Source organism: Erythranthe guttata, chromosome 12 (assembly GCF_056151865.1).
Source record: "Erythranthe guttata isolate IM_541 chromosome 12, IM_541, whole genome shotgun sequence".
Lineage (NCBI taxonomy): Eukaryota > Viridiplantae > Streptophyta > Magnoliopsida > Lamiales > Phrymaceae > Erythranthe > Erythranthe guttata.
This window is the reverse complement of record NC_142544.1, coordinates 19145141-19169622: the sequence shown is the minus strand read 5'-3', so window position 1 is coordinate 19169622 and position 24482 is coordinate 19145141. Positions and strand designations below refer to the sequence as shown.

Here is a 24482-nt window from a genome sequence, read left to right as displayed (position 1 = left end):
ATCATAAATAATTGTTGTATATATAATATATATACTTTGATCTAAATTTAAATTTTTGAAGTTCGATCCCAACTATTGTTAAAGAATTGAATGGGGTTTAAAAAAAGAAAAAGCTGATGTGGTTCTCATTTGATCAGATCCAAGTTTACTTTAAAGCATATTCTTTTAGCTTAAAAGCAGCTGATTTTTTTCCAGGTTAATTTTTTTTCCTTTAAGAATAATCTAAAGCACACCTGATTAAAGCAACTAATTACACATAGTGTATGTAAGTAATCTAATTAATAATTATCACCCCTTTACACTAAGAAAATGTCACTAATTAAAATTGTCAGTAATTATTCTGTATTTTTACTTTAAACAAGTGTTTAGGGAGAGGAATCTGCAGATTTTGCGATGATTTTCTGACAAAAATTATTGATTTTTTTAAATAAATCCAGGTGATGGTGTTTTTTGTACCTGCTCAAAAACTTTTTAGTTGGATGAATTAATTCAAGTTTTGGTGGAAATATGTGGTGTTTTAGTGGAGAAGTGATTGTATCTTAGTTGTTTTATTCTCTTCTACAATTATTAGTAGTTCAATACATTTCTTATAGGATTGTAAGAAAAATCTTTAATTCTTAAAAAATTATGAATTAAAATTACCTACTTTCACCCTAAGTAATTGATAAGGTTTCGATTTCGGTTCGGTTTGGGTTCGTTCAGAGTACACATCAATAGATCCAAATTAGCTCGAATATAAACATATTATTAACTCAAGCCCAAATTGACCACAAGATAAAAACTTGCAGAATTCAAGTTATGTAATTCATAATTTCCAAGAATTTTTTTGAATTCTCGTACCGTCTAGAGTCGATTTGAGTGTGAAATGATCCTAACGAATTTTTATGATGCATTTTTTTTTTCTTTTTTTCTTTTTTTTTTTGTTGTAAAATTAATAAATTAACAAAACGAAATAAAGTAGAAGAAAAACAACCGGATTTAAAGGGTAGAGTGAGACTAGAGAAAGTACATAGTTTGACCATGGACTCAATTTCTTCCACAAGTTTTAACTTGTATAAGAAGCTACACAATTTCCACAAGCAATAAAATATATTCATAAAAAAAAAAATTTAATTTAATAAATAAATGACTCAGTGTGGCAATGAACACCTATCAACCCGGAAAGTGTAATTTATTACAGTCCCATTTCAATTATAAATTACTGCATCTACCAAACTTGATTACAACATACATACATACATATACATATAATCGAATGTAATATTTGTTTCTTTTCCATCAATCTTGTATCTACATTTTTACACAGTAATTTTTGTGGGGTGCCAAAATCCAGTACTTCACACTCTCTCTCTCTCACACACACACACACACACACACACACTCACTGATGCTTGCTTTTCCCACATGTAATTAAAAAAAACATTTATAAATATTAAAACTCTGAATAAAATAAATCAAGAAGATCAGCCATTGAAGAATAAATGAGCGTGAAGAAACAAAAAAAAAAAAGGCATATATAGAACCATTATTTCTTTTATAATTGTATTAAAAAACAAATCGGTGGCCTGAATTTAATTTTTTATTTATTAATTTAATTTTTCTGTGTGTCGTAATTAATAAGCTAACAAATCACAGAAAATATGGTGGAAGAAGATTGCGAGGAGATAAATACAATCGAGCAATGGAAGTTGTCCGAACTGCAGGACCTTGAACTTGTTGTCTCATCAACCTCACCGGATAACTACCTCTCTTCTTCAACTGCACGAACTGCACCACAAAGCACCGGAGAGTTCAAACTACCAGCAATGGAGGTTTCCACCTCCGGCGAGAAGAAACAACACGGCGGCGGTGCACCGGAGAATCCCTCTTCGCCGCCGCCGCCGCCTTCCGTCGGGTTTCGCGAGCTGTTCCGGTTTGCCGATGGGCTGGATTATTTTTTAATGACAATCGGTACAGTTGGCGCCATTGTTCATGGCAGCTCATTGCCGTTGTTCCTTCGATTCTTCGCCGATCTCGTTAATTCCTTCGGTTCTAATGCCGACAATGTCGATAAGATGACGGAAGAAGTTCTCAAGGTAAAAATCCCATCTTTAATTCTTACACAAATTTGAAGTTGCATTATAATTTTCTCTATCTTGAATCTTGATGATTATTTTTGCAGTATGCTTATTACTTTCTTGTAGTTGGAGCTGCAATTTGGGCATCTTCATGGGCAGGTAACCCGAAAAACACAACCGATAAATAAAAATGTGATCTTTATTTAATTCAAAATTAGGATTTTAATAATAGATTGTTGATTCTGCAGAGATATCGTGTTGGATGTGGAGTGGAGAAAGACAATCAACAAAAATGAGGATCAAATACTTAGAAGCTGCTCTGAACCAAGATATCCAATTCTTCGATACACAAGTCCGTACATCCGATGTAGTTTTCGCCATTAACACGGAAGCTGTGTTAGTTCAAGATGCCATTAGTGAAAAGGTGGACCAAGAGAGAACCCCTTTTTTTTCTTTTTTTCTTTATATTGACATATAATTGTGATTTTTGGAACTCAATTTTGTTGTCTGCAGTTGGGGAATTTCTTACATTACATGGCAACATTTGTGTCTGGATTTGTGGTGGGATTCACTGCAGTGTGGCAGCTAGCTCTCGTCACACTTGCCGTCGTTCCTCTAATAGCTGTCATCGGAGGAATTCACGCCGTCACATTAGCGAAACTTTCCGGCAAGAGCCAACAAGCTCTCTCCCAAGCAGGAAATATTGCAGAACAGGTTTTTATTTTTTATTTTTTTAGTAATAAAATACATTATTGAACAACACCATGAATATTGCTCTGTTTCTACTATTGCAGACAATAGGCCAAATTCGAACAGTTATGGCGTTCGTGGGAGAATCGAGAGCGCTGCAATCCTACTCAGCAGCTCTCAAAGTTTCGCAAAAAATCGGTTACAGAAGCGGATTCGCTAAAGGAATGGGACTAGGAGCAACTTATTTCACTGTATTTTGCTGCTATGCACTTCTCCTATGGTATGGAGGTTATCTAGTTAGGCACCATTACACTAACGGCGGGCTCGCGATATCAACCATGTTTGCAGTTATGATTGGTGGCCTGTAAGTCAATTCATTAATCGCAATTTTTTCAAACAATATTCGATCGAAAAGAAAAAAGGAAAAAAATAATTAGTTCTTTTTTTTCTATTAGGGCTTTGGGGCAATCTGCACCAAGCATGGCTGCATTCGCAAAGGCAAGAGCCGCAGCAGCTAAAATATTCCGTGTAATCGACCATAAACCGAGCGTCGAACGAAACAAAGAATCGGGTTTGGAACTAGAATCAATAACGGGTCAATTGGAGCTTAAAAATGTGATCTTTTCCTACCCAACAAGGCCTGAAAGCCGAGTACTCAACAAATTCTCTCTCATTGTTCCTGCCGGAAAAACAATAGCCTTGGTCGGCAGCAGCGGCTCTGGTAAGAGCACAGTTGTATCACTCATCGAGCGATTTTACGATCCCTCTTCAGGTATATTTCCAATTACTATATAATGGACAAATAAAATATTGAATTTGTGGTTAATCAAATAGTTTTTAATTGCTACATGTACAGGGAAAGTTATGCTAGATGGGCATGATATCAAGAGATTGAAATTGAGATGGCTGAGGCAGCAAATTGGTCTGGTGAGCCAAGAACCGGCTTTATTTGCAACCACCATTAAAGAAAATATATTATTGGGAAGACCAGATGCGAGTTTGATCGAAATCGAGGAAGCTTCTAGAGTGGCTAATGCGCATTCGTTTATCGTTAAGCTACCAGACGGCTACGATACTCAGGTAGGAGAGAGAGGAACACAACTCTCCGGCGGGCAAAAGCAGAGAATAGCAATAGCAAGAGCAATGCTCAAAAACCCATCAATCCTTCTCCTAGACGAAGCAACGAGCGCACTAGATTCCGAATCGGAAAAGCTAGTCCAAGAAGCACTCGACCGCTTCATCATCGGTAGAACCACCCTAGTCATCGCCCACCGCCTCTCCACCATCCGCAAAGCCGACCTTGTCGCCATTCTCCACCAAGGCATCCTCCACGAAATGGGGGCCCACGAAGACCTCATCTCGAAAGGCCAAAACAGCCTCTATTCCAACCTCATCACCATCCAAGAAGCCGCCCTCGAAGCCGCTCGAAAAAGCAGTGCAAGGTCCTTCAAAAAAAATCTCGTAAAAAAATATTTATTCAATTTAGTGGCTTTTTAATCACTTACTTTTTTTTTATAATTTATTACAGGCAGTCTAGTGCAAGAAACTCGGTGAGTTCACCGATAATCACGAGGAACTCTTCTTACGGGCGATCGCCTTACTCGAGAAGATTATCCGATTTCTCGACATCGGATTTCAGCCTCTCCATGGAAGCTTCTTCATACCCTAACTACCGTCTCGAAAAGCTGGCTTTCAAAGAGCAAGCGAGTTCCTTTTTGCGTCTGGCGAAGATGAATTCTCCGGAGTGGGGTTATGCATTGATCGGTTCAATAGGCTCGGTCGTCTGCGGCTCGCTTAGCGCATTCTTCGCCTATGTGCTGAGTGCTGTTATGAGCGTGTACTACAGTCCGGACCATGCTTACATGATCGAACAGATTGGGAAGTACTGCTACCTTCTGATCGGAGTTTCTTCGGCTGCACTTGTTTTTAATACTCTGCAGCATTTCTATTGGGACGTTGTCGGGGAGAATCTGACCAAGCGCGTGAGGGAGAAGATGCTCGTGGCTGTGCTGAAGAATGAAATGGCCTGGTTCGACATGGAAGAGAACGAGAGCTCTAGGGTTTCCGCCAGGCTGGCGCTCGATGCGAATAACGTTAGATCCGCCATTGGAGATCGGATTTCTGTTATTATGCAGAACTCTGCTCTTATGCTTGTGGCTTGCACTGCTGGATTTGTGCTCCAATGGCGGCTTGCACTTGTTCTGATTGCTGTTTTTCCTCTCGTCGTTGCAGCTACTGTCTTGCAGGTTAATTATTTATTTATTTTTTTGTGGAAAAATAAATTAAAAATTAAAAATTAAAAACTCACTGTTGTGTGTGTGTTTTGGACAGAAAATGTTTATGACTGGATTCTCCGGCGACTTGGAGGCGGCGCACTCAAAGGCAACACAGCTGGCGGGGGAAGCAGTGGCGAATGTGAGAACAGTAGCGGCATTCAATTCGGAGTCAAAAATTCTCAACCTTTTCATCGCCAGTCTGCAACCGCCGCTCCGGCGGTGCTTCTGGAAGGGGCAGGTCGCCGGAATCGGGTACGGTGTAGCACAATTCGCACTCTACGCCTCTTACGCATTAGGGTTATGGTACGCCTCGTACCTCGTGAAGAACGGAATCTCCGACTTCTCAAAAACCATTCGCGTCTTCATGGTGCTCATGGTCTCCGCAAACGGCGCCGCCGAAACCCTAACCCTAGCCCCCGATTTCATCAAGGGCGGCCGAGCGATGCGTTCCGTTTTCTCCCTCCTCGACCGGAGAACCGAAATCGACCCCGACGACCCGCCGGAAACCACCAACAACTCCAACCCGGAGAAGCTCCGTGGTGAAGTGGAATTCAAGCACGTCGATTTCTCGTACCCGAACCGGCCCGACGTGTCGATCTTCCGCGACTTGAACCTACGGGCCCGGCCCGGGAAAACACTAGCCCTAGTGGGACCAAGCGGGTGCGGCAAGAGCTCCGTCATATCTCTGATACAGAGATTCTACGAGCCGTCGTCGGGTCGGGTTTTCGTGGACGGGAAGGATATCAGGAAGTACAATCTCAAGTCACTGCGGCGCCACGTGGCGGTGGTCCCACAGGAGCCGTGCCTATTCGCGACGAGCATATACGACAACATCGCCTACGGCGGGGGTGAGTCGGTGACGGAATCGGAGGTCGTCGAGGCAGCGAGAATGGCGGACGCGGATAAATTCATAGGGTCGCTGGCGGAGGGATACAGGACGTTTGTAGGGGAGAGAGGGGTGCAGCTGTCGGGGGGGCAGAAGCAGAGAATTGCTATTGCCAGAGCATTGTTGAGGAGGGCGGAGATAATGTTGCTGGACGAAGCGACGAGCGCGCTCGATGTGGAGTCGGAGAGGTGTATAAAGGAAGCGCTGGAACGAGCTTGTGCGGGGAAGACGACGATCGTGGTGGCGCACCGGCTTTCGACGATCAGAAATGCGCACGTGATTGCGGTGCTTGATGATGGGAAAGTGGCGGAACAGGGCTCCCATTCTCATCTCTTGAAGAATTATCCTGATGGGATATATGCTCGTATGATGCAGCTGCAGAGACTCACACCCTCGTCAAGATGAAATCCAGATTATTACTTTTTTTTTTTATTTTTTTTATAATTAATTTCGTTGTAGTATACTATAGCATGTGCATTATTTTTAATTTTTATCATATATAATTTGGGTAAATTACAAACACCCCTGAGGTATGGTCAAATTACAAAAACACCCCTCTTGTTTGGATAGTTACAACCATCCCCTCAACTCATCAAATTTAGTGGAATCTTCGAGATTATATGGAATATTATCACTTTTGTACCCGTTTTATCCCATTCAAACTCTACATTATGAAGCAAGATGATCATAATATGTGATTTTTAGCTTGTATATATCAGTTTGTGGTGCATCAGAAATTGTATTTTTTAGGGCTGTGCGTTGGTTGGTTTGGTTAAAAACCAGCCATAAAACCAACCCAACCCATCCAACCAACTTTGGTCAATATTGGAAACCGTTATCGACCCAATTTACATGGGTTGGGTGATGGTTGAAAACCAATTTAGTGGGTCGGTTGATGGTTTGGTTGATGGGTCATCCATCTAAATATTTTTTTAATTTTATTTAATATTTTATTAGTTGTTACAACGCTATATATTTTATAAATTTAATATGACTAGTTCAACAATATTCAAATAAAAAATAATTAAAAACATTACGGGCCATATATATTGCAATTAAACATAAATAGTTCAACAAATAATAATCGTCCAAATATTTAGACTATGTGTCTTAAAATTAAAATAGTTCAAAATATATAATTAGGTTAGATTTATTGCTTTTAGGATTTTGGTCAATATTAAACAATTTAATAAATGTGATATAAAATAGAAATTTGAAATTAAAAATATTAAATATTTTAAATAAAATTAATAAATAAAGTTGGTTGGCCGATATTACCCGACTAACCAACTTTATAGCATATTAGAAACCATTATCGACCCAACTATACATGGGTTGGTTGAGATTATCGACCCAACTTAAATGGGTCGGTTGATGGTTGATTATCCGTCACAAATTATGGGTCGAAAATGGGTTGGTTGGTGGTTAAAACCGATCCATGCACAACCCTAGTATTTTTACACAAAACAAGTACAAACTGGAGCACATTTCACGGAATCTAGATGACTATGTTGAATTTGGCACCATAAAGGTGGAGATCTAAGAAAAAATCATAGTTGAGGGGTAGATGTAATTATCCAAACAAGAGGGGGGTTTTTTTAATTTAACCATACCTCAGGGGTGTTTGTAATTTACCCTATATAATTTTCATTTTCCAGTGCCCTCAAATTAAATCTTTTTAAGACAATATGTTTTTTAACGTACACAATGTGCGGGGAATACGATGCTACACCCGGTGATTTTCACCGGGTGGCTCTTTTCTTGACATGTGTCCTTCTTTATTTATTTTATAATTATATTTCTAAAAACCCATTGGGCCATAACTGAACCCGTAGTGGGAATCTTATTAATTAGGGTGCCTGGTTATATTCACCAGGTGTAGCATAGAATTTCCCCACAATGTGCAATCTTGGTGCACATTTAGAGACGAAGATGGGAGAAATTGGGTCTGCTGCCAACGACACCGTTTTGAAGAAGTCGAATCAATTGTCCAAGGCTGAAGAGAAGACATAGATTTGGGCTGCAATCTGGGAATTTCTGACTGGGCCCAATTCAATCGTTTGGCAGTGGAAATGAAACGTAGTAGTAAGCAAAATTTCAGAAATATACAAGGTTGTTACCATCAGTATTTATTATAATCAATTCTGCCATTACATTCCGAAATTCCCGCCAAGAATGTAGCTAAATACGAGATCAGGAGAGGCTATTAACTACAATTGACATGCCTCGTACCGATGACTGTAACAAGGACAAATGTTCTTCCACAAATTCTGGTGTCATTGTTGTGACTTGTGAGAGAATATTCAATGCACGATGATATGGAGTGGCAGACGTGCTACTAAGTCTCTGCAAAATGAAAGTTACGGGTAAACACAGCAGTCCACCTTCTAAGGTTTACAATTGCAAGCTATAAATATTTAGAACCTGTACTGCCTAAAAAGAAATCGAAGACAGACAAGTTGAGAAATTGTTACCTGGATTTGGTTACTGAGGGCTATGCACACCATATTGAAAATATCTCTCGTATTAAGCTTAATGCTAATGTATGACGTCAAGAGATATATTCGACTGCCCAATGTTTTTCATACAAGTAGAATAGAGTTCCTGCAGAAAATTAAAATGTCACGTACGACAGTCTATGTGAAGTAGTTGCCGAATAGAAACTTACCAGTTGCTTGTGAGAGTATAAATCTTTTTAAATCAGATGTTTTGTTCATATCCAAAAAGGTAAATATCAATAGGGCGAGAAATTAGAAAACTTACAGTTGCTTGGGAGAGAGTGCTGCATGTTTCGTATATATTGTAGACCCTTTTCTTGGAAGCTGAACTTCGGTTGAGGTTCATGATGGACCACATGCTTATACTTGGGGAAATAGTATTGGAGAGTTCAGGAATGTCATAAAGGTTCTATGTTGAAAACTCTTGTTAAATTGAAAAGGAATTTCACCTAACCTAAAAGTTAATCATACCGACGTGTTGACAATCTGGTGGTCAATGCCAGATAAAAATAGCTAATATATGTATAGTAGCTATTTTAACTTCAAATAACCACTAGAATGTATTCAGTAAATGTTGTGTCTATCACCCTCTTCAGCTTCAATCGGGTAGAAAGTATTCCAATATATACCAGACTCCAATTAAGGAAAAGCCGTAAATGAAAAAGTAGGTTGGAGTCGACATATTGTAGATCGCACAATGCATCACCTACATACCTACTGTGACCTCCAAGATATAGGTCCTTGTTGCATATTTAAAATGCTTAAAGCTAGTGTGAAACAATGTAATATGATATCATGCAATGTTTGATCAATGAAAATATTCTGACTACTGAAAATTCAAAGAGATCACATAGAAGAACAGTGATAAAGTAAATTTACACAAGACGCGTAAAAAAACGAGGAAATTTTATGAGCATGGCTACTCAATACACAAGTAGTGGCTACTAAACAATGGGGGAAAATGTGACACTATGAATGTAGGAGGATATAATGTAACCATTTCAAAGAACTACAGAAATCGAGTTATGGCAAGAAAATTGCGACCATAACAATGTAAAGACTTACTCCACAGGCTTCATGCTTCATATGTCACGGTTATTTGCTAGGCCATGCAAGTTGAACAACTACGATGTAATGTATTCGAGTTCCTGTTTCATTCAACTTAAATGTTAAATTGAGATCACATGCAAACTAGATTTTATAACACAAAAGGAAATAATTCAAATAGATGAAACTATTTTGCTATTAAATTACAAACCGAAATTAAAAATAAAAACAAAAAAAACGGAGAAAAAAAATTCCTACAATTGTCATTTGCTATTGAAATTCAGCTTTAAATTGTTAATATAAGAGTTAATATATTTGCAGAACAAACTTTAATTTACTACTTATTTTGATAAAATTTCAATATTGTCCTTATAGATTAGATTTAAGAAAAGTAAGAGCATTATTCCAGCAACTTCATAGTGAAAAGACAAAAATTGAGTTGTATTCATGCAAGTAATGACGATCGCCTTTGGCAGATTTTATAAACTATAAAACCTATTTAAATATTTACGATTAACTAAACTTTAGATTATACTAAAATCTGGCATGTATTTCCTCCCCCCTTCTTTTTAATCTATTTTTACATAAATACTCGATGTTGACTGACTCATAGATGCCAACGTCAATAGTAAAATACTAAATCAAGGGACTAAAATTAATTCCAATATATTTATCGGTGAAATAGGGGGAAATGAAAACAGGAGGCCAGAAAACAAGGGACGTTACACCTAAAACGCATTATAGATGACCTCGGAAACCACATCGCAATTGAACTCTATCTCTAACACTCAACCAGAATGTCGTATACCAATAATTAATGTAAGAACAAATGACATTTAATCATGATGATCTAACTTTTATATCTTCAACTACACATCGGCAGGAAAAGGACAGATTGCCAGCTAGCAAATGCTACGTTGCAGCAAATTCACTTGCATGCGCACCGCGTGTACCTCACAATAAGAAAGATTACGTTTAGTAGATCACTTTCTGTTGTCCACCCTTACACCTAAGCCTAAATGAGCCCTCACCCATGCCTCTGTGTTCCCTGTGCCTATTTAAAGCAAAATATTACATTGCCCACATTGCTTTCAGTTCCCTCATTACCAGAGCTCTCGCCTTTTCTCTCTCTCCCTCTCTCTGTCCGACTTCTGATACAATTTATTTTTTTCTTTCTACACTAAAAATCTAATTATTTTTAGAGTAAAAAGCAGTTTACCCCCTAAACTAAGGGCCGATTTGCACTTTACCCCCCAAACAAAAAAAATTTGCACGTTTTTACCTGAACTCGTTAATTCGTTGCACGGTGCCCCCTAAACTCAATTTTCCGGCAATTTTGAACGGAATGTTAAATCATATGCGTTGCACGTGCAATTTACAGGGGTAAATTTGTCCATTCTTAAATTGTATATATTAAATATAAAATAATGATTTATAATAAAAGAAAAAAAGAAAAACTACCCACCACAGGCCTTTTTTTTTTTCCTTTTCTTTCCTCCCTTTTTTCACTCTGTTCTATTTCTTCTTTTTCTTTCTTGTTCGTTTTATCTCCTCCATCGGAAAATGGATGTGCATATCGATTCTCCCAGGACGCAAGAGGGCTGAATCGATTCCTTCGTGAAAATCATAATTCTCTCATCCTCAGAATTCAACAGCCCATCCATGAAATCCATCAGACCGGATGACGTAATCCTCGACCTCGATCTGTCCGACACATAACAATCTAAATCCTCGAAAACTTGCTTCGATTTCTGAAACATTTCCAAATCGTTGCGTATTTTGGCTTTCACGTCTGGGTCGATTACGAGCGAGTCGAAACTCGCCGGGTGATTGAAAGGAACCGATTTCCACCTGCCGTTGCTTCCGGTTATTGTAAATCCCCCTCTGCTCGATATCGTCGGAGACTGTGTGTATGTGTTGAAGATAAGGTTTCAGTACCCTCCGCTTATCCCTTTTTTTGATTCTCATGACAAAATTCCGAGAAACAACCTGGTTCCGGTGGTCTCTTTCGATTTGATTGACCCATGAAATTCGAGCTCCGAGGAAGACCTCTTGGATGGACTGATTGTCGTCGAGGGAGAGAAGTATGTCGTTGGGCTTTCTGCCGGAGAAGAGGTTGGTGACAAGCTGTAGTCGGGATCGGAGGAGAGATAGGTGTCGTAAAGCCAGTGTCATAGAGGGTCTTCGCCAGAGCCGGAGGAAGGGGAGGCCACTATCTCCTCCATCTACCTCCACCGCATCCACTACATGGGCTCCAATGTCCACTCTCTCTCTCTCCGGTCAAATCATAAATGTCCTCGATTCTTCCTTAGAGAGAGAAATCCAAATCTTCCCAGAGTCCCCATCACCAATTCTCTCAGCCTCCCCAATTTTACCCCATTTTTGTTGATGTTGATCTTGTTCTTAACACGTGCTTGCTTTTTCAATTTCGCCGCTGAAGTTTTGACAGGCTCCTTCGTCAGCCCAAGTTCCACGGCTTCGCCACCTTGATTAGCCTCGTCGCCGGCAAAACAGAGTAGTTTAACAATGGGATGGTGGGCGGTTGTGGGCTAGCCGGCTAGGTTGTGGTCTGGGAATATGGGCTGGGATTTGGGGGGTGGGTCTTGTTGTTGGAGTCCGTTCTCAGTTGTTGTGCTGGAGTTGGTCAGGTAAATCGCGGCGGCCGAAGTGCTGGGAATTGGAGGCGGCGGCGGAGGATAAATGAACGGCAAAGAAGAAGAAATAGAACGAGGGAATAAAATGGAGAATAAAAAAGAAAGATAAAAAAAGCATGTGGCAGGTGTTTTGATTTTTTCTTTTTTTTTTTAAATGATTATTTTATATTAATATATAGAATTTAAGTAAATGGACAAATTTACCCCTGTAAATTGCACGTGCAACGCATATGATTTAACATTCCGTCCAAAATTGCCGGAAAATTGAGTTTAGGGGGCACCGTGCAACGAATTAATGAGTTCAGGTAAAAACGTGCAAATTTTTTTTGTTTGGGGGGTAAAGTGCAAATCGGCCCTTAGTTTAGGGGGTAAACTGCTTTTTACTCTTATTTTTATATTCTCACAATGAGAAGCAGATTTTTTGACAAGGCCGAGGCCATAGAGACCTATGATCCAGCGAGAAGGCTCAGTTATGCTTGGGATTGTATACGAGTTCCGATTATTGTACCTCTTTTACGAACTGCAGTATACATATGTTTGACCATGTCCGTTATGCTTTTCATTGAACGGATTTACATGGCAGTTGTCATTGTCTGTGTCAAATGCCTGGGCAAGAAAAGATACACCAAGTACCAGCTGGATGCAATAAAAGAAGACCTAGAGAAAAACAAGAAACACCCCAAGTTGCTGGTCCAAATCCCAATGTTCAACGAGAAAGAGGTAAGCAACTGATTTTTTTTTTCAGTCGTATAATTACATGCTCAATTAGCTAGTATAAATCAACAAGTCTTCTGAACAAGAACATAAAGATTGATATTTATGCTAACAGATGCCTAATAAAGAACTCTAACTAAGTTGTTGTTTGATTCTTTATCTAATGCAATCAAAATCTACATAATCATGAGCCTTAATGCTGGATATTGCATTCAAAAAATTCATGTATTAAAATGGTCAGATTTCCTTTTTCATTATTCCCGCAAAAGGACCAATGTAGAAATAAATTTACTCCGTCTATCAGAAGAAGGTTAATGTTCCTTTTAGCAAAAGGAAGTCAAAACAACTTTACCTCATCTCCTTTTTTTCACTACTAACAAAACGACAATGTCTATTGTTTTTTTAAAATGTCCAATACTAGGAGTAGTCCATATGAATTGAACATCAGTAAAACCTATTCGGAATTATGAGATTCCTTGTATTAGACCTTATGCTTAAGCAATTTAGAGGTTTAAAGGAAAGAGTTTACAAATAAAACCCTCTTCAAATTTAATCTAATCAGAGGAGGAACTAAACCAAAAGCTTCTTTTTGCCTTAGGTTTATAAGCTCTCAATTGGAGCTGCATGCGGGTTATCTTGGCCATCAGATCGGCTCATCGTACAGGTTCTTGATGACTCCACCAATGAAGCATTACGGGTATCATTTTTTCTCTGTAGTAAATTTTAGTTTGACTCTATCACAATACGTGACTGTATAAGTGACTCCATAGAATATTCATGCAGACAATGGTGGAACTAGAATGCCGAAAATGGATAGAGAAAGGGGTGAATGTCAAGTACGAGACAAGGAACAACAGGAACGGGTACAAGGCTGGAGCCCTCCGAGAGGGTCTAAAGAAGCATTACGTGAACGATTGTGAATTTGTTGTCATCTTCGACGCTGATTTTCAGCCAGCAGAAGATTATCTATGGAGAACTGTCCCCTACCTACTTGAAAATCCAGAGTTGGCCTTGGTCCAAGCCAGGTGGAAATTTGGTAAGGCATCCTACACTATAATGTTGTAGTATGGAGGTAAAGTTCATTGAACACCAAACAACTCGAACAACTAACCTAACGACAAGTTTACTTTGCAGTGAATGCAGATGAATGTCTAATGACGCGCCTCCAGGAGATGTCACTACACTATCACTTCAGTGTTGAACAAGAAGTGGGCTCCTCAACATGTTCATTCTTCGGATTCAATGGTTGTCGGCAAAGTCTATTTCACTTTACAGAATTTTGTATATAGTAAGAAATTTTTAGGGAAGAAAAAAGTTGATATTTTGTATTTGAAATAAACTGTAGGGACTGCCGGTGTTTGGAGGATTAGAGCACTGATTGATGCTGGTGGATGGAAAGATAGAACCACAGTAGAGGACATGGACCTTGCAGTTAGGGCTAGCCTCAAGGGATGGAAATTCCTATTTGTTGGAGATCTAGAAGTGAGTTTTGAATTCTTCGCTTAAATTTAATAATTACTGTTACGAGATAAAACTTCAGCAACTCAAACACAATCCCCTTATTTCAGGTCAAAAATGAACTACCGAGCACATTTAAGGCATACAGATATCAACAGCATCGCTGGTCATGTGGACCTGCTAATCTCTTCAGGAAAATGTTCAAGGAAATCATTCTTTGCGAGGTAATAAATCTAGGATTTTGTTCGAGGTAATTATGAAAACTAACATGGTTTGTTCTTATCTAATGCAGCGTGTGTCAATCTGGAAGAAATGGCATGTAATTTATGCATTTTTCTTTGTAAGGAAAATAATAGCCCACTGGGTTACCTTTTTCTTTTACTGCATCATAATCCCAGCCACGATCCTAGTTCCTGAAGTCGATCTCCCACGACCGCTCGCCATTTATCTCCCAGCATGCATTACTATTCTGAACGCAGCTTCCACTTTCAGGCATGAAAATCCAAATAAGAGAAATTTAGTTATTTTTTAATCAAATTTTGTAAATCTCGATGTCATACTAACTGATGCATAATTGCACTTACTTTATCACAGGTCTATGCATCTTCTCGTGTTTTGGATACTGTTTGAGAATGTTATGTCTCTTCATAGATCAAAGGCAGCAATAATAGGACTCCTTGAAGCCAACCGAGTTAACGAATGGGTTGTGACTGAAAAGCTTGGGAACACAATGAAGCAAAAGTACAATGCAAAAACATTCAAGAGACCACGATCGCGAATCACAGAAAGGTAACACAGGCCCTAACTCAACAACAATAATTTTTTTTATAAGGAATAGAACCTTTCACTGATCAAACATGACACTTACCACTTAACATATTCAATGATTGTAGTGCACTAACTTAAGCAAATGCATGTTATGAACAGGATTCACATCTTGGAGATCGTAGTAGGAATGTACTTGCTGCATTGTGCGATATACAATATGCTATATGGCCACAACCACTTCTTTATTTACCTACTACTACAAGCGGGGGCGTTCTTCATCATCGGAGTTGGGTATATTGGGACATTTGTACCCAATTAAGATGACCTAGTGAAACCTATGGGCTCTAATGTCTACTTGATATATACGTATAGGTGGTCGGAGTTCTCTAATTTTTTTATTTTTGTTAATGTATAAATGTTAAATAAGGCCATGGTGTAATTAAAATAAATGTTGTTAACCACAAGTAAGCTCCATATACATGTGGCTTTGTTAAACAACTAACAAGTAATGTTTTAGTGGTTAAATTTAAGTTAGTTATCCTATATATGACATTCTTGACTCCCCAAGAACTAGTCCCAAGCATGTGGTTCAACAATGACCCTGAAATATAGAACTGAATCCACAAATCCCGTGCATCTGCAAAAGAGAAAGCACTATGGTAAGAATAGTATTAGATTATAAAATAAAATCTCATGCATTTAAGAAACGAAATTCTCCTCTGCAATGGCGGAGAAGGTATGAAATTTGCCATGGATAAGCTCGTGAGATTTCAAAATTTGTTCCAACCTCTACAGACTATATGATTCATTAATTAGTCATGTTTTAATATCCCTTGACAAATAGAAAATATATCCATTTGTACGTGTATATGTGTGTGTGTGTGTCTATATATCCACTACCAAACATAAACAAATTTGGTCATTATTGATGCGATTTGCAAAGTTGCACTGGGAGGCTGTAAATTAAATTTCACACATCTATGCAGCATGAAAATAAATTTTATAATGTCAACATTGCATGTCTTTCATGTTTTGCATGCCTAATTAATGACTAATAAAGTTCATTATTCCTTATACACGCTAGTAGATATTCGCATATCCATTCCTTTTTAAATTGTCTCTTTCTTTCTAGGTATATGTTTATAAAAAGAATTGACATCTTTATCAGAAAGTAGAAAGTTGAAAAGATTCAGGGAACCAAAATCTAAGTTGAAAGGAATCAGATGACGAAATAGAGAATGCAAGTATGATGGAATTAAGAATAAAATGCGATGCTATTATGGAATCTATGAGCTTAAATTCAAATTAATTAAACCATGAAACTCAAGTTCTGGAATTATATACTTGACCAAAGCACCAAAATAACTATGACTGTAAACCATTGGTTAGTTTGTTCATCAAGATAGTGGTACATAAGAATTGAACAAACCTATTCGGATTTGTCATCACGATACCCTAAAGATCTTCTATTACTCTGTCGAGCTCAAGCTCCAGATCGGACCCCAAGTACATTCTTGCCTGAAAACCACCAAACAAGAAAGTTCAACTTTAAGGAGATTTTCATCAGTATTAGTAAACTTGTGAGTCAAGCTCAAGTTATATTCAATTCAAACATATCTTTCAGAATTAATCGGAACAGAAACTGTTACGACCAGAGATTTGATTATACCATCATAAATAAGTCGTGCTGAATCACCCAAATCTGGAGAATAAATATTTTATCCATGAAACTTAACGAGACAAATACAGCATTTTATAAATACATCAGATATATGACGGTGGTTGATAGATTACTACATTCAATTTATTTTAATTCTTCAATCATTCAAAATCAAAGTTATCGCTATTTATAAATCGTATGCCTAAAACTTGAAGAAAAAACACGACGGAAATCACTGTGAACAGCCTAAATTCAAGTCCTCATAAGCGATTTGTTCAATCAATATTTCCAAACGTTAATTTTAAGAAACTACACAGTCAATTCAAAACACAGCCAGAACCAAATGCCTAAAGCCACGAGAATATATCGAAATAACCTCGCAACAAATGAATCGTCGAAACCCCCACCAGAGCTGAGCACTGGCTAACATCCAACACACGCATGCACCACCACTACTCCACTGTCAAACCTGTCAGCAATAAACCAAAATTCAGCTCCAAATTCAGCAATAAGCCATCACAAACTGAAAATCAACCGTTATTAGCCACATTCAAGCACAACACAAGAACAAAAGTAACATCTACCAGCGCATCAATGACATGCAGCTAAGATACGGACGCCGAAATTTCAATCGAACCAGCTAAACAATAATTCATCGTTCAACACTGCGGCAAATATCGGAGGGTTTCTGTCCATCACCCACGCCCCGCCCATGGAGATCCGCCGGGCCATCTCATTGCTTCTTTTTCCCCTCTCTCTCTCTCTCTCTCTCTCTTCTCCCAATTTTCCATTTCCGTTATCACTTTTTCGCCTCGTTTTTCTCTCCCTCGGGCATCTTTCGCGTGTTCCGCTGGGGCGATACTACCGATTGTGAGGATTTATTTTTTAATTGGGCCTGATCCAATTGTTCCCTTAAATGCAGCCCAATCTGATTAAAAGCCCATTTTAAGTGATTCAAATGATTTTCTTAATCTGATTATGTACGAACATTCTATCATTTACATATCATAAAATACTAATTTGTATAACATCACTTCTATATCATTAATAAATATAATTTTTGGTCTTTTACTTTTTTACATGTCAATCTTATCTCTTATTTCATAGCCATCTCACAATATACAATGCTCTGTTTTAATGTGATCCTTATATTCAGCCTTCTAATATTGATCTGGAAATGGGAGAAACTTCGACGTAGCATATCGTTATTCCCTTCAAACTCACGCTACCATAAAAAAACACATTTTGCAAATATATATAAACAGGGCACCAGCACTGTGCATTGCGCGGTGCTCCTCACCTAGTATATATATATATATATATATATATATATATATATATATATATATATATATATATATATATATATATATATATATATATATATATATATATATATATGTGTGTGTGTGTGTGTGCGCGCGTACATACACGCGTACGGATTTTATAAAATCGGGTCTTTTGTTAATAAATAATATTAAATAAAATATATTATACTGAATGAAATTAATTAACTAAATGATAATTAAAGTCATCAAATAGTTAATTGCATAGAGTCGAGCCAATAAAATAGGAACAAGTTATTAATTATTGATAAAATAATTATATTAAATGAAATTTATTAATTAAATGATAATTAAAACCATCAAATGGGCGGGAAAAAAACTCTGCGGTTTACCAGGAACAACCTTATTTTTATTAATAAGATATACAAAAATTAATGTACCATAACACATTAGAGAAAGTTATTATTTGAAATTTTAATTAACGGCTTAGACATCCAAAAGTTATTATTTTTTAAAATTTTAAATTCATAAAAATCCCTAAGTAGAACCTCGATAAATTAATACCCGATAAATTAATAACCTCGCTTAAATAATAAATTTTCCTGGTCCCGAGTCGGGGACAACGTGCTAAATTAATAATTCGCTAAATTTATAAGATAATACACATTCTAAAATTTTAAGAAGCCCCATATAATATATAAATTTATAATGCATAAAATTAATTCTTAAATTACATGGTACAATACAAATTTAATAGATCTATGAAGGCTAGATAAAATATATTTTAATTGTCGTTTTTTTCTTTATAAAGTTCACATTACCATCAATCTAATTTTTCACTTTTCTTAACATGATTAGAACTTTTGGTATAGTTTTCTGACTTTCTCATAACTCAACAGAAAATTGTTCAATACCATTGTTGCTATAAGAGCTTCGGTTCGAGAAACGGTCTCTATAGTGCATTGAACTAATGGTACAATTAATAATATACACATAAAAAAAATTAAAAAAATGTATTTATTGAAAATAATAATAAAAATAATTTCATAAATTAATATTTTATTAATTAATGTATAAATTAATAATTATTAATTTATCGATAAGTTAATACTTCGCTAAATTAATGAAATTTTGATGGTCCCAACTGTATTAATTTATAGATGTTTAACTGTATATACCTCTTCATTAAATGGCCACTACAAAATTAAATTTCAATTATACTATTTTATTGTTGGGACAATAATTATTAAATAATCAAAATTAATCTTATATCAATTCCAAACAGCTAAAAATTAATATACAATTAATTTTAATATAAGATTAATAGCACTTAACCTCCTTATGGTTTGGATATTTTGCACATGACCCCCTTATGGTATGAATTTAAGCACATAATTCCCTTGTGGTTTTGACATTTTGCACATGACCCCCTAATGATATGAAATTAAGCACATAATTCCGTATCAAATGTCCCCCAAAATTCACGCGCGTCCGTTGAATTTCACGATTTAACTCCGCCGATACTACCAATCCCCAACGGCGCCTCCACCGGCCACATGTCAGATAGTGGACGTGGAATTACGTGAACACTGCTCTCTCATTGGCTACAAACGTTGTACTCCTGACACTCTGTCCACACGAACAGTTGCCATTCTGAACACCTTGCTGCTCTACACTTGCCCTCCGAACCCACACAACCACGCATTGTTAGGGTTCAGTGTACTAGGATTTCTAAGATTGTCGGCGCAAGGTTTCAGAAAAAATGGTTTCATACTGAGCCAAGAGAGCTAAAATGGCTGCGGAGGCGGCGACGGCGGCGGAAGCTGAACAACTCAAGGTTGTTGCCATGGAGAAGGTCCGGGAACTTCAAGATGAGCTTCAAAAGGTTGTCCTTTTATAAACCTCCCCCCCTCTAATATGATTTTATTATTGGTTTTTCTAACTCTCTTGTTATCTCGTTATTTAGGAAGATTGAGAGGGGGATGACGAAGATGATGACTGAGATTCTTTCGATCCCTTTTAGAATTATGTTTTTAAATCGAACAAAAAGTAACTTTTAGACTTCTTAAACCTATTTCGTTTGAATCTTTCTGTTTTACTATCTGGTATTGACATTTTTTATATTTCATGTTTTATCCTAGCCTGCTCATTATTTCTTGGTGTTGCATTACTCTTACTTGTGATCTTATAAGATCTCAATTAGTGATAATTTTGTGATCTTATAAGATCTCAATTAGTGATATTTTGTGTTTAGTTTTGCACAAATATCGACTATGTGATCTTATAAGATCTCAATTACTGATAATTTGTGTTTAGTTTTGCACAAATATCGACTATTCATGCGCACTCCCAATCTAGTTATCAAGGTTTCGGTAAAATTATCGACTAATATTTTGTTGCAGGTCTTCACTGTCTTTATGGTTGTTTATATTATTGTTAAAGAGAGACAGAGCAACACACTACTCTCAAATTCAAACCATCTTCTATCTTCAATCTCCATCTTCTGTGAGTATATTGGACATTTACGAGTAAAACACTGTTGAGTGGTTGAGAGTGCTCCATGTTGAGTACTAGTTGACTACACATGTACTGGTGAGTCAACTCAATGGTACGTGAGTTGTTTTTGTATGCCGCAAATACTCAAAACCTCTAGCTGATTTGTAGACATTAATAAATGTTATCAAAACATAACAAATTCAGCACACATCATTGAAAAACATTATTATAAATTCATAACCTAAAGAGTTGTCATGGATTGGCTGCTGCACCCTATTATATATATATATAGTATAATTAGCATGTATAAATAGATTTGTAATGTAAAAAGTAAAATCGTTTACAGTAAACGTGCTGCGATTCCACATTCGTGTGCAAATGCCAAAGTCAATTTTGGTTTTATAGCATGTTGAATTGAAAAAAATATTAAAGTGGTTGATAAATGAATGCTTTAATTTAATTTAATTTAATTTAATTCCAAACTTTATAGTTTTGTCAAAGTTTTAAACTAGTACATTGAATCCTAGTCAGCTCTGTTTCGCCACCAACAATTTGTCTAAGGAATGTAGCTTACTTTTTTCATCTTCTAAAGTTCAATTGATTGTCACATTGACGATTAAACACTATTTTACCACATGTATTTGTTACATCAATCAAACACAAATAATTGTGTAATAATAATAAAACCTACATTTAATAATAGTGTATTTTTGGAGGTTTAATTTGTTAATTGTACAATTTTAGTTTATTAAAATCAACCAAATATTAATATATTTTTAGTGTATTGACAATTCCCATGAGGCCCCATCAATCATGCATGCCATTCAGTTCACATCCCATACATAAAACATCACACATGCATAACCACCACATACATACAAGATACGTACAGAACTCTGTCTCTCTATTTTTATCTCTCTTTTTTTTATTATTATTATTATTATTTTAATCAATTATTATTAGCTGGGGGCGAGATGATGACATCATCAAAATCCCCGCCCAGCTCTATATATTCCAGCCATTAATTGCCTCCATTTTCTCTCTTCAAATAATCTCACACACCTATTAAAAATATCTAATTGCAAAAAAAATAATTAAAACAGCAAATGGGTGAGGTAATTAATCTTCCTCAGTTCCTCTAATTACAATTAATGCACATGAAAATGGATTAGTTTTGCTCAATTGTTCTTATTTTCTGTTTATATATTCAGAAAGATGAGACTAAGAATGGAGGAGAAAAGGTGGCGGCGGAGGGAGGTGGAATGAAAGAGGATGGGCCGGCGCCGCCGGTCACGGTGGTGTTGAAGGTGGACTTGCATTGCGAAGGCTGTGCCAAGAAAGTCAGACGCTTCATTACCCAATTGGAAGGTAATTTAATTTTATTTAATTTTTCTGTTCATAATTCATTTATTAATTCACTCATAAATCATAGTCAGTAATTAATCATATTGGCTTGTTAATTTCTAATTTCAAATTTCTTATTTCTAAAACTTATGGTAATGATGGGGCGGTAGTAGGTGAAAAGTGCCAAACCGGGTTTTCTTGATTTGGTGGCAAACATTATTATTATTTAGATTTTTTTTTTAAATTTTCTAATAAATAAAATGTATAATAATTAAAAATGGTACAAATTAATAATGGTGGTGCATATGGGCGGAATGATAAAAACCTTATCTTAGTGGGCCTAAGAATTAATAATTTGTGAAATAATTAATTAGGTGTCGAGAAAGTGAAGGCTGACTGTGACGCTAAGAAACTGACCGTCACGGGGAATGTGGACCCCACTTGGCTCCGTGAGAAGATTGAGACCAAGACCAAGAAGAAGGTGGATCTCGTCTCCCCTCAGCCCAAGAAGCCCGCCGGAGTTGCCCCCGCCGCCGGAGGAGGTGGAGGTGACAAGAAGGCAGAGGATAAACCGGAAAAGAAAGCTGCTGATGATGAGAATAAAAAACCCAAAGAGGTACGTAGTTATATTAATTTAATTGTTCTTTGGCCTAATTAATTAATTAATTGATTTAGCTTTATTTATTTATTAATTTTAATTTATTGGTGGCAGGCGGTGGTTAGTACTGTGGTGATGAAAATCAGATTGCACTGTGACGGATGCGCACATAAGATAAAGAGGATTATATTAAAGAATGTTGAAGGTGAATTATTACCAAATTAATTTAATAATTACTCCTAATTTTATGTTAGATAAGTGCATACATATGTGGACGAATTAAAATAGTTTATTGCTATAAAGAGAGATAAGGTTGTGTATATAATAAATTAAAGAATATTCTTATATGATCTTATAAGAATATATATACGTGCACCTAATTATAAGAATTTGGATCTTTATATTAATTATTGTACGTTCTGCTTAGCTTAATTAAGTAATTATTGTTATAAATATCAATTAATAAATTAATATTTGATGATGAATTAATAGGTGTTAACTCAGTAGCGACGGATTTAGAAAAGGATTTAGTGACGGTAATTGGAACAATGGATGTCAAGGAGCTCACAACTTATTTGAAGGAGAAGCTAAAGAGAGGAGTGGAAATTGTTCCTCCGCCAAAGAAAGTTGATAATAATGGTGGCGAGAAAACGAAAGAAGACGGCGGCGGCGACAAGGTCAAAGAGATCAGCGCCGGCGCCGGCGGTGGAGAGAAGAAAGAAAAAGAAGGCGGTGGCGGTGGTGGTGGTGGAGAGAAGAAAGAAAAAGAAGGTGGTGCTGGCGGTGGTGGTGGAGAGAAGAAAGAAAAAGAAGGCGGCGGTGGTGACAAAGAAAAAGGTGATGAGCCGAAGAAGGCTGCAGAGGCCGGTGGTGGTGGAGAGAAAAACAAGGGCGGCAGCGGCGGCGAAGGAAGTACAAAGGTGGTTGAGGTAAATAAGATGGAGTATAATAATAGTTACATTCCGGAAACATACTATGCGATGATGCCAATGTATGGCAATCATCATTATCATCATGCAGATGACTATGGTCATCATGTACCATCAATGTACCATGATCATCAAGGTTACTCACCAAATGCGGCTTACGTGGCACAGTACAGTCAGCATGGACCTCCACCACTACCACCGCCTACTTTGCTGACCGCGAACGATCATATGTTTAGCGACGAAAACCCTAATGGATGCTTCGTCATGTAAACCTACGTGGATTATAAATTTAATCAACCATTATTAATTAAGTTATAGAGTTCGATTTTTTGAATTAATATTTCACATTATATATATATATAGTTTTGATCGATGCTTATGAATAAGATTGTGTCTTATTGATGTAATTTATTTAATCGTAATACGGAACCAATTAGTACAAATTGACTAAACAATTGGCTATAGCTAGTTTTAACTAATAATAAACAGGGTTAATTAATTATAAAATGAGAAAAATACAGTTTTCATCCATTATATTTGCACCGATTTCACTTTTGGTCCCCATATTCATAAAAAACACATTTGGTCCCTCGTGTTTCAAAAATTCAACACTTTTAGTCATTTCCGTCAATTTTCCATTAAAACTAATGGAATCAAACGTGTACCCATCACTATAGTAAAAGACGGACTAATGGTAAATTGACGGAAATGACCAAAAGTGTCAAATTACTGAAACATGAGGGACCAAATGTGTTTTTTTGTGAACATAGAGGACCAAATGTGAAATCACTACAAACTTGAGGGATGAACACTGTAAATTTCCCATTATAAAATCGTGCGTGCGATTAATGTTAGACGAATTAGGATTTGGTAAACATATATACAGTCTGGATTAATGTAGTTTTCAATTCATAATATAGAAACTTCCAGTATCTTCTTAATTGCTTTGTGAGATTTTGTCATACACAGACAGTCTGGATTAATAGTAATGCGTTAAGCGTCTTCACAAATAAACTGAAATCTTCAACTATAATTTATATTAATTACTTAATTAATTACTGTTGTCTTCTCTTAATTAATGATCTAGAAAACAATTACTTAATAATGACCTTTAAGAACGT

The 24482-nt window shown here is 36.8% G+C and overlaps 3 protein-coding genes and 1 long non-coding RNA gene across 9 annotated transcripts; 3 read left to right on the top strand and 1 right to left on the bottom strand.

Moving 5' to 3' along the window:
- Nucleotides 1-1190: 1190 nt before the first annotated feature.
- Nucleotides 1191-6422, top strand: LOC105956705 (ABC transporter B family member 1). 4 transcript variants are annotated; one of them, XM_088827076.1, is made up of 10 exons: nt 1191-1332; nt 1636-2075; nt 2162-2216; nt 2306-2481; nt 2571-2771; nt 2852-3111; nt 3203-3519; nt 3604-4189; nt 4276-4993; nt 5079-6422. In XM_088827076.1, the coding sequence occupies exons 2-10, from the start codon at nt 1641-1643 to the stop codon at nt 6312-6314; spliced, it is 3984 nt and encodes a 1327-aa protein (XP_088683202.1). In that variant the 5' UTR covers nt 1191-1332; nt 1636-1640; the 3' UTR covers nt 6315-6422. The 4 variants fall into 4 exon arrangements, with proteins under 4 accessions (XP_088683202.1, XP_088683203.1, XP_088683201.1 ...); XM_088827077.1 differs by having other exon boundaries at nt 1228-1257; XM_088827075.1 differs by having other exon boundaries at nt 1228-1510.
- A 1546-nt stretch (nt 6423-7968) lies between these two features.
- LOC105956703 (uncharacterized) lies at nt 7969-17577 on the bottom strand. Of its 3 annotated transcripts, none has more exons than XR_016035025.1 (9): nt 17293-17577; nt 17085-17177; nt 16478-16566; nt 14865-15685; nt 14650-14765; nt 12493-12765; nt 8673-10642; nt 8384-8513; nt 7969-8255 (listed from the first exon to the last, which is right to left on the bottom strand). It is a non-coding gene; the product is annotated as an uncharacterized LOC105956703 (long non-coding RNA). The 3 variants fall into 3 exon arrangements; XR_016035026.1 differs by having other exon boundaries at nt 8673-9555; nt 12617-12765; nt 17293-17574; XR_016035024.1 differs by lacking the exon at nt 12493-12765 and having other exon boundaries at nt 8673-9555; nt 17293-17573.
- LOC105956503 (glucomannan 4-beta-mannosyltransferase 1-like) lies at nt 12501-15524 on the top strand. Its single transcript, XM_012980356.2, has 9 exons — nt 12501-12828; nt 13421-13519; nt 13606-13858; nt 13957-14067; nt 14168-14304; nt 14391-14504; nt 14573-14772; nt 14875-15069; nt 15208-15524. Exons 1-9 carry the CDS (start codon nt 12514-12516, stop codon nt 15365-15367), a joined length of 1584 nt encoding a protein of 527 aa, XP_012835810.2. The 5' UTR covers nt 12501-12513; the 3' UTR covers nt 15368-15524.
- A 3784-nt stretch (nt 17578-21361) lies between the features above and the next one.
- LOC105956701 (Heavy metal transport/detoxification superfamily protein) lies at nt 21362-23747 on the top strand. The gene is made up of 5 exons (XM_012980581.2): nt 21362-21605; nt 21702-21858; nt 22209-22450; nt 22547-22637; nt 22925-23747. The coding sequence occupies exons 1-5, from the start codon at nt 21597-21599 to the stop codon at nt 23629-23631; spliced, it is 1206 nt and encodes a 401-aa protein (XP_012836035.2). The 5' UTR covers nt 21362-21596; the 3' UTR covers nt 23632-23747.
- Nucleotides 23748-24482: the final 735 nt, after the last annotated feature.